Here is a 15,164-nt window from a genome sequence, read left to right on the forward strand (position 1 = left end):
AGGACTTGGTCTTGCTATTGGACTGGCATTTAAGGGATGAATGAAAGCAATTTATCTTGTTAAGTCACTTTTGAGACTTTTTCTTTAGTATAAAGTGACTGACAAACAGAAGAAGAAGAAGAAGAGGGAAAGGATCACCCACAAATACAGCGAGATCTAGTCTTCTTCTTCACCTTTGGGCATCCATGAGACGTATGCATTGAGCAGAGTTAAGGATTAAAGTGAAAAGGGAAAAGAAAACAGAAAACAGAAGACACAGCACTGAGTAATTCTGTCCAGCAATGCCCAGTCCTGCAAGAATGAGGTAGTGAAAATCCCCTAAGCCATGGGTAGGCAAACTAAGGCCTGGGGGGGGGGGCGGATACAGCCCAATTGCCTTCTAAATCCGGCCAGCAGACAGTCCGGGAATCAGTGTGCTTTTTATATGAGTAGAATGTGTGCTTTTATTTAAAATGCATCTCTGAGTTATTTGTGGGGCATAGGAATTCGTTCATTTTTTCCTTTCTTTCCAAAATATAGTCCGGCCCCCCACGAGGTCTGAGGGACAGTGGACCGGCCCCCTGCTGAAAAAGTTTGCTGACCCCTAAGCCACCCATTAACCAAAAGCCACATTGCAGATTCACATGACTAAAAGCACACTTTTCAACTGCATCTCCTCGGAATCCATGAATGGTAGCTAAAACCACAAATTTATATTTAGCTAAATTAACAAAGCTAGCTAAATTACAGATTTCCATGCACCTTCCTTCACAGAATTTAAGGCAGAGTAAATTCCTTAAGCAAGACAGTGACCTCATGTGCCTCCAAGAAGCACTATTTTAAAGAAAAGCTGGGCAGAACATTTTCATGAACAAGTTTTGGTACATTCCCCAGCCCTAGTGAATATTTGCTGTTCGAGTTCCAGCCAGTCAGCCAAGCTCCCCTTCAGAGTAGTATAAGGGCATCAAGCAGGAAATTCCTCTCTTCCACTCCGGTCCCCATCCCCCAATTTCTGTTTTACTCTCCAATTCAACACTCATTATTTCACAGCTTCTGGAGCCCACCAAACGTGCTTTTGGGGGGTGGGGGTGGGACGTTGTTCTCTTTTGATTTAAATAATGGGTTGCAGATGCTTCCCTCTTATTTATCAGTTGGCCCCTTGGGCTCCAATCCTATTGCCACAGGGGCACCGAACTGGCTATTATTAGAGAGAGATAACCTCTCCCTCTTCTGATTTAGGTTGGTCTAAAAAATTAATTATGCTCAGTGCTTCTCATAAGTCAGTGTTTCTCGAGCTTGGGTCCCCAGCTGTCGCTGGACTCATTTTTGAGAAACAATGTCATTAAGTGCATGAAATTATTTCTAGGAATTACCTAATTCTTACAACAATGCTGCAATGCAGGCTATGATTGTCATCATACCACACACAGTACATGCAGTAGAAAGAAGTAACTTATTCAAACCTGCCCATTGAGTTTGTGGGCAAGCTTAGCTTTCAAGTAAGCCCTTAGCAACTCATTACCCATGTTGGAATGGCTTCGCTACATGCTGCATTAATCGCATTGTTTGCAATTAATAGATTTTTTTTTAAAAAAATCCAGCAGGACTGCAGTGTGTGTGTGTGTGTGTGTGTGTGTGTGTGTGTGTGTGTGTGTGTGTGTGTTGGGGAAGGGGGTAGTTTAACCATTTCCTCACCATTTATAATCCCTCTATAATTGCTAACTGGCCCTTGTAGTCTCTTCCAACTCTATGATTCTATGATTCTATGACTGTGTGGGGTGATTGGGGGGGGGCAATTTCTATTTCAATAATTCATGGAGGGGAAAGGGTTAAACTTCACAAATTGCATTCTTGATAGAAACTGTCCTGCTCCTATGTTGAAAAATAAATAAAATAAAACTCCTGATGTGGTTGCAAGGCACACAATTACTATGATATTAGCAATTGTACCAATTGAATTGCAATTGGTAGCAATTGTAGCAATTGAATTAGCATTGTACCATTAGCAATTACAATGTACTTTCTGCTTACTAAGATGCTGCAGGGAGTTGTGTAATTGACTTGCACATCTACTGTTCACATTTCAGCACCATGTCTGAGCCAGTGTGGTGTAGTGGCTAAGAACGGTGGACTCGTAATCTGGTGAACCGGGTTCGCTTCCCTGCTCCTCCACATGCAGCTGCTGGGTGACCTTGGGCAAGTCACACTTCTTTGAAGTCTCTCAGCCTCACTCACCTCACAGAATGTTTCTTGTGAGGGAGGAAGGGAAAGGAGATTGTTAGCTGCTTTGAGACTCCTTAAGGGAAGTGAAAGGCGGGATATCAAGTCCAAACTCTCCTCCTCCTCCCTTGTGGGACAGTCAATTTAACTGTACCAGTAATCAGGTGGAACTGAAAGCTTACCCACACATCACACTGAAAGGGAAATGCCCCAAGGTCCTCTCCAACACGTTAGAGCAGTGCAGAAGTTCGCCCAACCTTCAGAGCAAATTTATGGTACGTGTAAGGAAAAGAGAAGACACGAAAGCACCACTGTGCAGCTAAAACCCCTTGCACTAGCAGCTTTGTTCAGTAGGATACTGCCAGGGGCGGAATTTAGTAATGTTTAGTACTATGAGCAAGCCCAAAATTTGGCACCCCCAAATGGATTTTCTCAGTTGTTAACCTTCTCAATTTTGTGCCGCCTTAGTTCAGTGCCCTATGCACCACCCTAAATCCAGTGCTGGATACTGCCCTTAGTTTTTCAGGCATTTCTTCAGACTTGACCTAACTTTCACAGCTGCCATTTTCACTGTGTTGAGTTTTTATATTGTTTTTCCCCCACAGCATTCATTACTTGAGAAGCTCAACTTACATTGCCTACAGCACCCTCCCTTGCAGCTATGGTAAAGTGATCAATAAATGCTGAAAATTCAGAAACCAGACAAACCTCATATTCTGAATTGTGCTATATCATTCTTCTACCATTGAGCTACCTCAAAGCACAAACAGCTGCTCCTTCTCCATCACACCACACACACACACACACCTGCAAATCTTCCCTGCTTTCCTTCCACTGCTTGGCAACCACGACCAAGTACACCTTTGTAGCATTTGGCTCTGTTCCCATTCAAAGAAAAAGAATAAAACACCCTTGGTGCCAAAAGGCCACAATAGAGTTGCCAGGATAAACAATCAGCCTATCATCCTCTGAGTGAATGATTTACTCAGGGTGAATTTAGATGGAAAAGATTTGATTGAGATCAAGTTTCTCCCTGGTTAGCAGAGGCTGATCTACTGGGGCACTTAAAAAAAATCCCACCAAAATCTCAAAGTCACACACTCTTTCCTGTCCCGCATACATTTAATACTTTTATCTCAACTCAAGACAACCTCTGCAAACATTTCTTGGATACAGGTAGGTAGCCGTGTTGGTCTGGATCGAAGTAAAATAAAAAAAATTCCTTCAGTAGCACCTTAAAGACCAACTAAGTTTTTATTTTGGTATGAGCTTTCGTGTGCATGCACACTTCTTCAGATACAGTGAAATGGAAGTTTCCAGGCACTTATGTAGAGAAGGGGTGGGGAGGGGTGGGGATGGGGAGGGGGGATCACTCAGAAGGGTGGTGGAAATGGGTGATTGACTGACTGATAGCTGTTGATGACCGCAAACGACTGCAAATGGTTTTGCATGAAAAAGCAAGGGTGGGGATGGCTGAAGATCGCTTATCATGTATAATGAGATAAGAACCCGATATCTCTGTTCAAACCAGGTCCCTCCATGGTTTTGAGCTTGGTGATAAGTTGCAATTCAGCAACTTCTCTTTCCAGTCTATTTCTGAAATTCTTTTGTAGTAAGACAGCTACTTTGAGATCTTGTATAGAATGTCCTGGGAGATTGAAGTGTTCTCCTACTGGTTTTTCTGTCTTCTGGTTCCTGATGTCAGATTTATGTCCATTTATCCTTTGGCGTAGGGTTTGGCCTGTTTGTCCAATATAGAGAGCTGAAGGGCACTGTTGGCATTTGATGGCATACACAATGTTAGAGGATGAGCAATTAAATAGTCCTGAGATGGTATGTTGGATGTTGTTGGGGCCAGTAATGGTGTTGTCTGGGTGTATGTGGCAGCAAAGTTGGCATCTGGGTTTATTGCAGGCTCTGGTACCAGTGTCCATGTTAAGTCTGGTGGTTGTATTATTGTGGGTGAGGAGTTGTTTAAGATTGGGTGGCTGTCTGTAGGCAATGAAAGGTCTTCCTCCCAGAGCTTGAGAAAGGGAGCGGTCATTGTCCAGGAGAGGCTGTAGATCTCTGATGATGCGTTGTACTGTTTTAGCTTGGGAGCTGTATGTGATGACTAGTGGTGTTCTGTTATTTTCTTTTTTGGGTCTGTCTTGCAGCAGGTTCTCTCTAGGTATCTGTCTGGCTCTGTTGATTTCCTGAGGAAAATACAATATTTGAACAATCTTCCTAACAATACTATACTAGCCACTATGGATGTGGAATCTCTATATACCAACATCCCACACAATGATGGTTTACAAGCCATAAGGAACACCATTTCAGATAAAACCACAGCGGACTTTGCTACCAAACTCTGCCACTTTGTCCTTACCCACAACCACTTCAAATTTGGTGATGACCTGTTCCTCCAGATCAGCGGCACAGCCATGGGCACCCGCATGGCCCCACAGTATGCCAACATCTTCATGGCAGATTTAGAACAACGTTTCCTTAACTCCTACCCACTCAAACCTCTCCTGTACCTGCGATACATTGACGATATTTTTATTATCTGGACACATGGACAACAGACCCTGGAAACCTTCCACCAGACATTCAATGACTTTCACCCCACCATCAACCTAACAATGAACCAATCTATGCAAGAAATACATTTTTTGGACACTACTATAAAAATACAGGATGGACGTATAGACACCACCTTATACAGAAAACCAACTGACCGACAAACATATCTACATGCTTCTAGCTACCATCCCAAACATACCAAACAATCCATCGTATACAGCCAGGCCTTACGTTACAACCGCATCTGTTCCAACTCTACAGACAGAGAATCTCACCTAAGAGATCTACAGCAAACCTTTTTAGAACTAAAATATCCACCTGATGAAGTTAAACAACAGATCAACAGAGCCAGACAGATACCTAGAGAGAACCTGCTGCAAGACAGACCCAAAAAAGAAAATAACAGAACACCACTAGTCATCACATACAGCTCCCAAGCTAAAACAGTACAACGCATCATCAGAGATCTACAGCCTCTCCTGGACAATGACCGCTCCCTTTCTCAAGCTCTGGGAGGAAGACCTTTCATTGCCTACAGACAGCCACCCAATCTTAAACAACTCCTCACCCACAATAATACAACCACCAGACTTAACATGGACACTGGTACCAGAGCCTGCAATAAACCCAGATGCCAACTTTGCTGCCACATACACCCAGACAACACCATTACTGGCCCCAACAACATCCAACATACCATCTCAGGACTATTTAATTGCTCATCCTCTAACATTGTGTATGCCATCAAATGCCAACAGTGCCCTTCAGCTCTCTATATTGGACAAACAGGCCAAACCCTACGCCAAAGGATAAATGGACATAAATCTGACATCAGGAACCAGAAGACAGAAAAACCAGTAGGAGAACACTTCAATCTCCCAGGACATTCTATACAAGATCTCAAAGTAGCTGTCTTACTACAAAAGAATTTCAGAAATAGACTGGAAAGAGAAGTTGCTGAATTGCAACTTATCACCAAGCTCAAAACCATGGAGGGACCTGGTTTGAACAGAGATATCGGGTTCTTATCTCATTATACATGATAAGCGATCTTCAGCCATCCCCACCCTTGCTTTTTCATGCAAAACCATTTGCAGTCGTTTGCGGTCATCAACAGCTATCAGTCAGTCAATCACCCATTTCCACCACCCTTCTGAGTGATCCCCCCTCCCCATCCCCACCCCTCCCCACCCCTTCTCTACATAAGTGCCTGGAAACTTCCATTTCACTGTATCTGAAGAAGTGTGCATGCACACGAAAGCTCATACCAAAATAAAAACTTAGTTGGTCTTTAAGGTGCTACTGAAGGAATTTTTTTTATTTTATTTCTTGGATAATTATATTTGCTTACTGATATTTTTTTCTAATTGACCTGAAAGAAAACAATATACTGTACACAGATGTTTAAATGCAATAGGTACAAAAAAACAAAACAAATGTGGGCACACAATATCCAAAATCTATACAAGCTGAGTCTTGCCCCTTCTAAATACAAATCCCCTCTGTAGAATTATCTGATTGGGTGGAGGAGGTTGTGCATTTCCATCTTTATTCACATAGATTAAGAAAGGAGTCTAAATATGTCATTTTTTCCCTTGTTAGAAATTCCTCTTATCCTCCAATTTTGATAAGCTAAATGTTCCAAAGACCCACAGCCCAAATTTGGCCAACTAACCCTTCACAGAGAATCCCGTGGTTTCCCAATGACCTACTAATCCAAGACGCATGGCTGCCAATAGAGATCTACCAGTTCTCAGGGAGTCAAATGAGATCCAGCAGAATTTCGCATTGCCAATAGTGCTAAGGACAGCTCAGGAGGGAGAATTTGGCATGTGGTATTATCCCCTACATTTCCTAAAGAACGATGCAAACTAAGGGGCAGAACCAACAGTACAGAGCACTCATGCTATCTATAAGGGTATTTCATATATTCCATTAAGATCAATGAGTTCTACCTAGTTTGTCTATCTACACAGAACATTCATGCTGTACCAGAGTGGATGCTTTTTCTAAAGTTCCTGCCTGGTAAATTTCTGCTTCTCTTCCTTTATGGAAGGGCTGGAGATGCTCCTGCCCTTCATATGTTGATGGACTCTAGTACGGTACTGTACTGTACCCACCATTCCTAGCCAGTATGGCTAATCTGAAGGACCTCATCCCTACTGTATTGTGGACCTGTCCGAACTTCTCCAGTTTTGTATGCTGCAACTCAGAAACACAGGCTCACTAGCAATCCAAAACCTTAGCTCGCTTTCTTTGCTGGCCTAGAGACCTAAAGGTGTCTTTACCTGCTGGATTGCCAGACTGTGGCCATGGTGTGTGAAAACAGGCAAGATCCAAAGATCCCCAGGCATGCACCTCCAGATGGTGGAGACGTCAGGAGACATCTTCACTTGGTCCCAAGTGGCCAATAGTCAAGTGCAAATTGCACCTGGTGCCCAGTAAATTTTGAACGCTGCTCAGTCACACTGTACTTTAACATCAATTTTATATCATTTCAACAGAACAGTGGTTTCACACCAAGGATCCTGGGAACTATAGCATGCTCAGAGTTATGGGAATTCTAGGGAGACTTTTATCCCCCTCGTAGAAATACAATTCCCAGAGTTCCTTGGGAAGAGGGATGGATGTTTAAACCAGTATAGCACCACTGAAATGAGTGATCCTTAGTTAGTCATGCCCCTTAATTTCAACGGACCTACTCTGTGTAGGAGTCCCATTGGATGCAACCATTTGGATCAGCTTCAGTGTTGAGGTAAACAGAGCCTAATCCCAGTCATTCCCCATTATCTATGCTGCCACCTCAGCGAAAGTGCAGTCTTGCAAAGGCATGTGCACAATGGCCACACCCAGTCGTGCTATAAGTTATGTGCCAGTTCACACTTCAGGGCAGTCACTTGTCACTCATAGGGCCTAACTAGGCCCTTGGGATGGTACAAGGTAGCTATTCATTTGTTAAATCTACAGTGGTATCTCACAAGACGAAACTAATTCGTTCCAGGAGTCGTTTCGTGTTGCGATAATTTTGTCTTGCGAAGCGCGGTTTCCCATAGGAATGCATTGAAATTTAATTAATGCGTTCCAATGGGCCAAAAAAAGGTCCGTCCCTTGCTTCCCCTTCCCCCAGCTCGCCCTCCAGCCTCGCGTCCGGCGCGCTCGCTTCCCCTTCCCCCAGCTCGCCCTCCAGCCTCGCGTCCGGCGCCGACTCACCCGCCAAGCCCAGGAGCAGCCACACGGCCGCTCCGGAAAGTTTTAAGGCTCTGCTGAGCGCCTCTGCCTCTCTGCCCAAGCCCAGGCCCAGGCGGCTGTGCGGGCAGGGAGGGGGAAGCAGGAGGAGGGCCAGGGAGAGGCTCCCTCCCTCCTTCTCCAGCAGCTGGACCCTCGCGCCCAACCAGACAGCCAGCCTGCCTGCCATCTATGCTACTTCGTCTTGCGGAGCACGGCCATAGAACAATTCGTCCTGCTAGTCTCCCAAAAAATTGCAAAGCGCTTTCGTCTTGCGAGTTTTGCATTAGACGAGGCATTCATCTTGCGAGGTACCACTGTATATACTGCCCTTCATCCAAAGATCACAAGGTGGGCTACAACATTTGCTATCTCCTCAAGAGCTGAAGAGCAACCCTCAAGCAAATACCAATAAGCCATACTCAATAGAGTTGTATCACAGCAAGGAGTGGCAGCCAACTGACCAGAAAACATTACCAAGTGCTGTTCTTTGCCAGTGGTTAGAGGAGACCAGGCCCCACTACCGGCATTTGTGAAGTGCTAGTGCTGGAACCATATTGCCCAACATAATTCCTGTTCTTTATATCAGGCCACCTGTGTACACCAGGGTTCAAATCTCTGCTCCGCTGTGAGGATAAAATGGGGAGGAGCAGAACCAGGCATGCCACTATGAGCTCCTTGGGGGAAAGGGTGGGAGATAAAGGTAATGAACAAATAAAATAAAACCTGCAGCCCCCTGCATGGAGGTCATTTGAGAGGCAGTTCTGGACATTAGGAGCAGCCAGGGAGCAGGAGAGCTTTGGATGGCGTATTCTCACAGTGATACAGTAATCTGGGCCATAGCTATGGTGTCCGGGAGAAGGGCAGGGCAACCTCTTCTCATCATTGCATAAGAAGAACTCCTTCCTCCTTCCGGTTAAGGAAGGTGCAGGAGTTCCTCCTTCCTCAGCATCTGGTCACACTAGCCAGAAGTGAATTTACAAATGCAGTCAAATTAGACACTTCCCCAAAGTAGGGTTTTACTTTCACCATGTGTTTTGCAGAACTCCTAAAGGCCCTGGTCTGCGGTTTCTAATGAGTATGCACAACACAGTATATGGTAACAATTTAAGAAATGCTCCGGCTAGATGGGGAACAGATGTCTTGCAATAGGGAGGGTACAATTTTTTGCACCCTGCTATTAATAGAGCTACAACACTGAACTGATTACTCACATTCTCTAAAGAAAATACACTAAAAATATGCCTAGGATTCTTCAGTAGAACATTATATACCTCTCCAGAAATATTACCCCTACATGCAAATTCAAAAACTATGTTTATCATATCATATCATATCGCAATCAAAATGTATTTAACCAGACTGTGGTTTGCTTAGATCTAAAAAGGCACACACCTGATAATTCATCCTCATATGAATCCAGCTACCTATAATCTAGATTACTGTATTTTTCGCTCCATAAGACGCACCTGTTGAGCTTCAGACCCTATTTTGCGCACTCCTCTTTCACCCTCATTAAAAGGTTCTTTAATTCCTCCTCACTTTCTGCCATCAAGGTTGTTGATATTTCTTCCGGCAATCTTAATTCCGGTTTGGGATTCATCTAGTCCAGCCTTTCGCATGATGATTATCTTCACTACAACCCTATAAAGTAGGTTAGGTTGAGAGACAGTGACTGGCCAAAGGTCACCACAGTGAGATTTATGGCTCAGTGGGGATCTGAACCCTAGTCGCCAAAGATCTAGGCTAAGGTGACATTCGCATGATGCATTCAACACACACACATGGCTTCTATGGGGAAGCCATGAGGCTTAAATATATGGTGGAGATATGATCAAACACTCTAATGACTACATCACAGTGAAATGTGTGTGACTGACTAGGCACATTAAGCTGAACTGACTCACCAGAGGTGAGTCAGGCAGGAACCATTTGATGAGTGTTGTTCTGCAGTTTCTCATAGTCATCAAGGAGGGTCAATTAATATACAGCGTACTTTTGTACATACCTTCTCTGCAAAAAGCTACAAGATCCCATCCAGGATCAGCTACGTTATTTAGATTTCCCCTGGTTTATTAGTAGTCATTAAATGTATGAGTTGCCCCATGCCAAAGTCTCCAGGTGACTTACAATAAAATTAATTTAAAACGTCCAATATAAGCAGTGCAGAAAATGCAATAACTTTAGCAAAGCAACCATAGCAAAAGAACCAGATAAACAATAATATTCCCACCTCAAACCCAAACATAATTTCCAACAGACTTGACAACTACAGTGGTACCTCGGTTTACGAACTTAATCTGTTCTAGAAGTCCGCTCTTAAACCAAAACCATTATTAAACCGAGGCACACTTTCCCTAATGAGGCCTCCACCGTTCAGATTCTGTTCCTAGACCGAGGTAACGTTTGCAAACTACCACTTCCAGTTTTGTGGAGTTCGTAAACCGAATTGTTCATAAACAGGACTGTTCATAAACTGAGGTACCACTGTATTTGCTTCACTTTTTTCCTTAAAAAAAAGCCTTACAGATAATCCAAACAATGTTAATAGTCTACAAAAAATAAAGAATTACTAAATTGCTGGGGGCTGGCAGAGGAGGCTTGGGGAGCTCTGTCACCCCTGCAGCTGCTGCATTTCTATGCTGGGTATTCAGAAGGGATGGGTGAAAAGCCATCTCTTCTTTGCTAGCCCACTCACTTGAGGGCATGCAATTCTCTGCCACCTCATGAGAAGAGAAGACTCCCTGGAAAAGACCCTGATGTTGGGAAAGATGGAGGGCACAAGGAGAAGGGGACAACAGAGGACAAGATTGTTGGACAGTGTTCTTGAAGCTACAAACATGAGTTTGACCAAACTGCGGGAGGCAGTGCAAGACAGGAGTGCCTGGCGTGCTCTGGTCCATGGGGTCACAAAGAGTCGGACATGACTAAACGACTAAACAACAACAACAAATTCTCTGCCACGTGTGGCTACTAGGCTAGTGCTTCAGGCAGTGGCCATGCAGTCAGGAGTCATGTCCACAACCTTTGCGCTTGTATTGGCCAGGGCTGCTGATGGTGTGCATGTGGAGAAGCAGGGGGTGGGGAAACGAGTCTTTGAGGAACTAGCAGGCTGGCACATCAGAGAGGATCAGACCAGTGCTGTTGTTGTCATGTGACAACAGCAGGGTCAGCAGGGGAATCCCAGAGTTGCTTAACCACCCAGTCCCACACAATAGGGAATAAGCTGGTTCTGAGCGCCTTAGTAATGGCAGTGCTAGTCATAAAGCCTTGGATGAATTTTGTTCAGTCTGACTGCAGTTAAACAGCATCTAGCTAGGATCGCCTAGGACATTTTCTCTGAGATTCGTATGCAAGGTGAAGCAGGGAACATTCCTCCAGAACCATGCCTCTCTATCTGGTGAAACGGGGGACGGAAGGAAAGGGGCATGAGCCGATGTAGGAAGTCGCCTACTGTATAAAAGTAAAATTCACATATTACCCTGCCGTAATACCCTGCTGCTGGTCCCACCCACCATTTGCATGTGGCCCTTCGAGGGTGGCCCCAAAGGGAATATGTTTAAATGGAATATGTGGCCCAAAAGGGAATATGTTTTTTAAAAATGTTTACCACCCCTAGCCTAATCAGTCCCTTGAGGGAAGATTTTGTGCGCAGGGCTAAGGTAAAGGTAAAAGGACCCCTGACCATTAGGTCCAGTTGTGACCGACTCTAGGGTTGCATGCTCATCTCACTTATTGGCTGAGGGAGCTGGCGTAGAGCTTCCAGGTCATGTGGCCAGCATGACAAAGCCGCTTCTGGTGAACCAGAGTAGCACACGGAAACGCTGTTTACCTTCCCGCTTGGAGCGGTACCTATTTATCTACTTGCACTTTGGCGTGCTTTCGAACTGCTAGGTTGGCAGGAGGAACCGCCGACCTTCTGATCAGCAAGCCCTAGGCTCTGTGGTTTAACCCACAGCGCCACCTGCGTTGAGGGAAGATTTTGTAAGCAGGGCTACCAAACTGTAAAAAACAGCTATCATCAGAACAGATTCAAAGGTAAAAAGTTCCGAATGCATGAGTTCTAGAGTTCTAAACGCTAGAGTGCTAAATGGTTCCCTCGCTGCGAGAAGCCAAGTTACAGGGAACCAGGCAGAGGGCCTTCTAAGTAGTGGCACCCGCCCTGTGGAACGCTCTCCCACCAGATGTCAAAGAGAAAAACAATGACCAGACTTTTAGAAGATATCTGAAGGTGGGTGGGTGGGAAGGCAGGGGAAGGACTAGACCATGTGAAAAATGAACAACGTTTTAGCTGCAGTTCATTCATTTTCATCTTTGTATTCTTGTTATAAAAAAAGTGTTCCTGGACATTCCGCTGTTGCTCCCATAACTTAGGTTTAAGTTCAGCCATTCAGCTCCTAGCTTTCATATCTCAGTTTCTAACACTGAATTTCAGGTAAGTGTGTTTAGGGGTAGAGTCCAATCCTCTATGTATTCCCAGAATGAAGTATTACTGGCTTCAATAGGACACCCATTCAAGTTGCAAACATAGGTGTAGACTTGGGTGAAGAACAAGGATGTCTGAGTAAACAGAGAGAGAACTGCTTTGGGTGTTGCACAATGTAGACTTCTAGTCTCTTCTAAATAAAGAGCTCTTGGGAGAAGGGGCAGAGAGGAACCACTACACTCTCTGAACACAGTATTTAAAATCCAATCAAATATAAAATAAAAACAAGAAGACTAACCACAGGAAGCTGCCTTTATACTGTCAGGCGCATAGGCCCATTCAGCTCAATATTGTCCAGATTGACTGACAGGTCGTCCCCCCCCCCCGCAGTGTTTCAGGCAAGGGTCTTTCCCAGCCCTGCCTAGTGATTAAACCTGGGATGTTCTGTATGCTATGGCCTTTCCAAACAGAGGAAACCCTGCAGATCTTTTCATCCTGGGCAGAAACAATACTGTATTGACAAGGCTTGCAGCAGGAAGAGGGGTGTGTGGTTCTTTAAACCAAAGGAGTGAGGCAAGGGCTAAGGGCAAAATAGTTGACAATACACTTCTCCCAGCAGAGAAAGCCAATTCTGAGTAATGGCTTAAACTTAATATTGACTTGGACTGGAGAATCTTGGGGCCAAATATCAGTGTAGCCATTATTTTAAACCACTCTCCTGAGGATAAAAGGGAGAGGGGAGGACCATATTTTCCATCCTTTGTAGAAAGGAGGAGATGTTAGGAACACATGAACCTGCCTTATCCAAAGGCAGATCAAAATCCCATATGGGTCAGTATAGCCCACACTGACCTGCAGTGGCTCTCTTGCAGGAAATACCAGGGTTTGAACCAGGGACCTTTTACATCGGATAAACAAATATTAAAGTTTCTCGATTTCACAGCTACAGATGGGGATGGGGTTGAGGCAACCAAACCACCCCACCCACCCGCAATAGTTACCTGTCTAGCAGGGGTCCCTGCAGGCACTTGACAGCCACTGGGATCCGCCAGTCTGCGTGGCGCGCAGAGGACACCGTGCCATAAGCGCCGCGGCTGATGAAGCGCAAGTCCGGGAGCTTGTTGGAGGAGATCGTGGGGAGCGTGTAGCTGATGTCGCAGGGCGCGCAGCTGCCGTCGCTCCTGCCACCGCCGTTCGTCCTCATGCCGACGTCAGCAGCCATCAAGTCAGGCCGGCTCTGACCTATGCCAAGTGCGCGCTCGCCAATCCCCGGGGCCGCCCAGGAGCCGCGGTGCCTCTTCCACTATAGTAGCCAAAGGGGTACAAACGCGCGCCGCGTCTCCAAGAAAGCAGAAGGTCCTCTCTGGAACCCAGAGCCCCTAACATCCACCGAGATTTCCACAAGTTCTTCTGCGCCGGGCTGCACAATTTCTCCGCTTCACATCCTGCTGTCCAAGCGGCCCTGACTCACCAGTTTCTAGAGAGCACCACGTACCCGCGGCGAACCTGCCAAATTCTACAGCGCGCACCCGTCCCTGAGCTTTAACGCCCAATTGTCACCCTTGCCAAATTCTCTCGCCATCGCACCCAAACTCCGCTCACCTGTGCTCTTTGCCCCACATTCACAACCATCAGCCTGGCCTCTTCAAACCCCACTTCCCGATGCAAACAAAGTTTCCGCCGGACGCGTCTCTCCTGCGCTTCCCCCTCCCCTCGAACAAAAGTTCAGACAGTCGTAAAAAGTTCCAGATCCCTTCCTTTCCCAATCTTCCGTCTCAAAGGGCTTAAGATCCAAAGCAACGTTGCAACTTTTTTTTGGTAGGTGTGTGTATAAACTTTTTTTTCATATCTCCAGTTGCACCGACGATAATCCACCGGCACGAGGAAGCCATATCAGATGCGTTGCTGCTTCTCCCATCTTGGGAATCTTCCAACCTGCCTATGAGGGCGGAGGAATTCAAGACGATGAGCGGGGCAAAATAAAACAGTAGTGGGACCACGGCCCGTGCTCCAGCTGCACCAACCACACGTCAATGGCGACTGGAGAGCCCCGCCTCGACGCGCGCAACAACAACCTCCTAGCCCAGCCTTTCCAGAAGAGAGCAAGGGAGGAGGCGAAGGCTCCGAGCCAGAAGACTCCGCCCACCCAAACTGGGAAAACAACAGCCTCGCCATCCGGAAAGTCTGGCTCGTCCTGTGATGTGAGTTTAACGTTGCGTGCGGCCACGCGGAGAGAAGGTGAACATCCCACTCGCCTTGTCTCCCTTGGCGCTGTTTGAAACCGAGAGCCGGGCGCCCCCACGGCGCAGCGCCAGGACGTCCTGCTGCTCCGCCTTACCTCGTTCAAAATAACTCCCATTTTTCTCTTGTCGAGCACCGATTCTGGGGAGAACTCACGAGCGCGCTTCCAAAGGGAATCCACTCACATTTTGGCCACTCCTTGAAGGCTGCGATCCCATCCCACGCGCGTTTTCAAAGAGTAAGCGTAACACAGTCGGTGTGGCTGAAGTAGCTCAGTTGGGAGATCGTTCAACTGGAAGATACAAAGTCCCTGGTTCCATCCCGGGTTTCGGCAACAATAACTTTCATTTCGGGGTTGGGCTAGATGACTCTCGTGCCTAGAAGATATATCCGAGACTCTCGGATATATCTTTAATCTAGGCAGCTCTTGTTGTTGTTTAGTCGTTTAGTCGTGTCCGACTCTTCGTGACCCCATGGACCATAGCACGCCAGGCACTCCTGTCTT

At 45.9% G+C, this 15,164-nt stretch overlaps 1 protein-coding gene across 3 annotated transcripts in view; it reads right to left on the reverse strand.

The window, feature by feature from the left end:
- Window positions 1–14,517, reverse strand: part of RIPK2 (receptor interacting serine/threonine kinase 2) — a 29,507-nt gene extending 14,990 nt beyond the window's left edge. Inside the window, exon 1 of one of the 3 annotated variants that reach the window (XM_035125146.2) lies at window positions 13,420–14,517. In XM_035125146.2, coding sequence (XP_034981037.2) covers window positions 13,420–13,640 — 221 coding nt within the window. In that variant the 5' untranslated portion in view covers window positions 13,641–14,517. The remainder of the gene's footprint in view (window positions 1–13,419) is intronic. The other 2 variants (XM_060277717.1, XM_035125145.2) reach the window with 2 other exon arrangements.
- Between the last annotated feature and the right edge of the window lie 647 nt (window positions 14,518–15,164).

Source organism: Zootoca vivipara, chromosome 8 (assembly GCF_963506605.1).
Source record: "Zootoca vivipara chromosome 8, rZooViv1.1, whole genome shotgun sequence".
In the NCBI taxonomy this organism is placed as follows: Eukaryota; Metazoa; Chordata; class Lepidosauria; order Squamata; family Lacertidae; genus Zootoca; species Zootoca vivipara.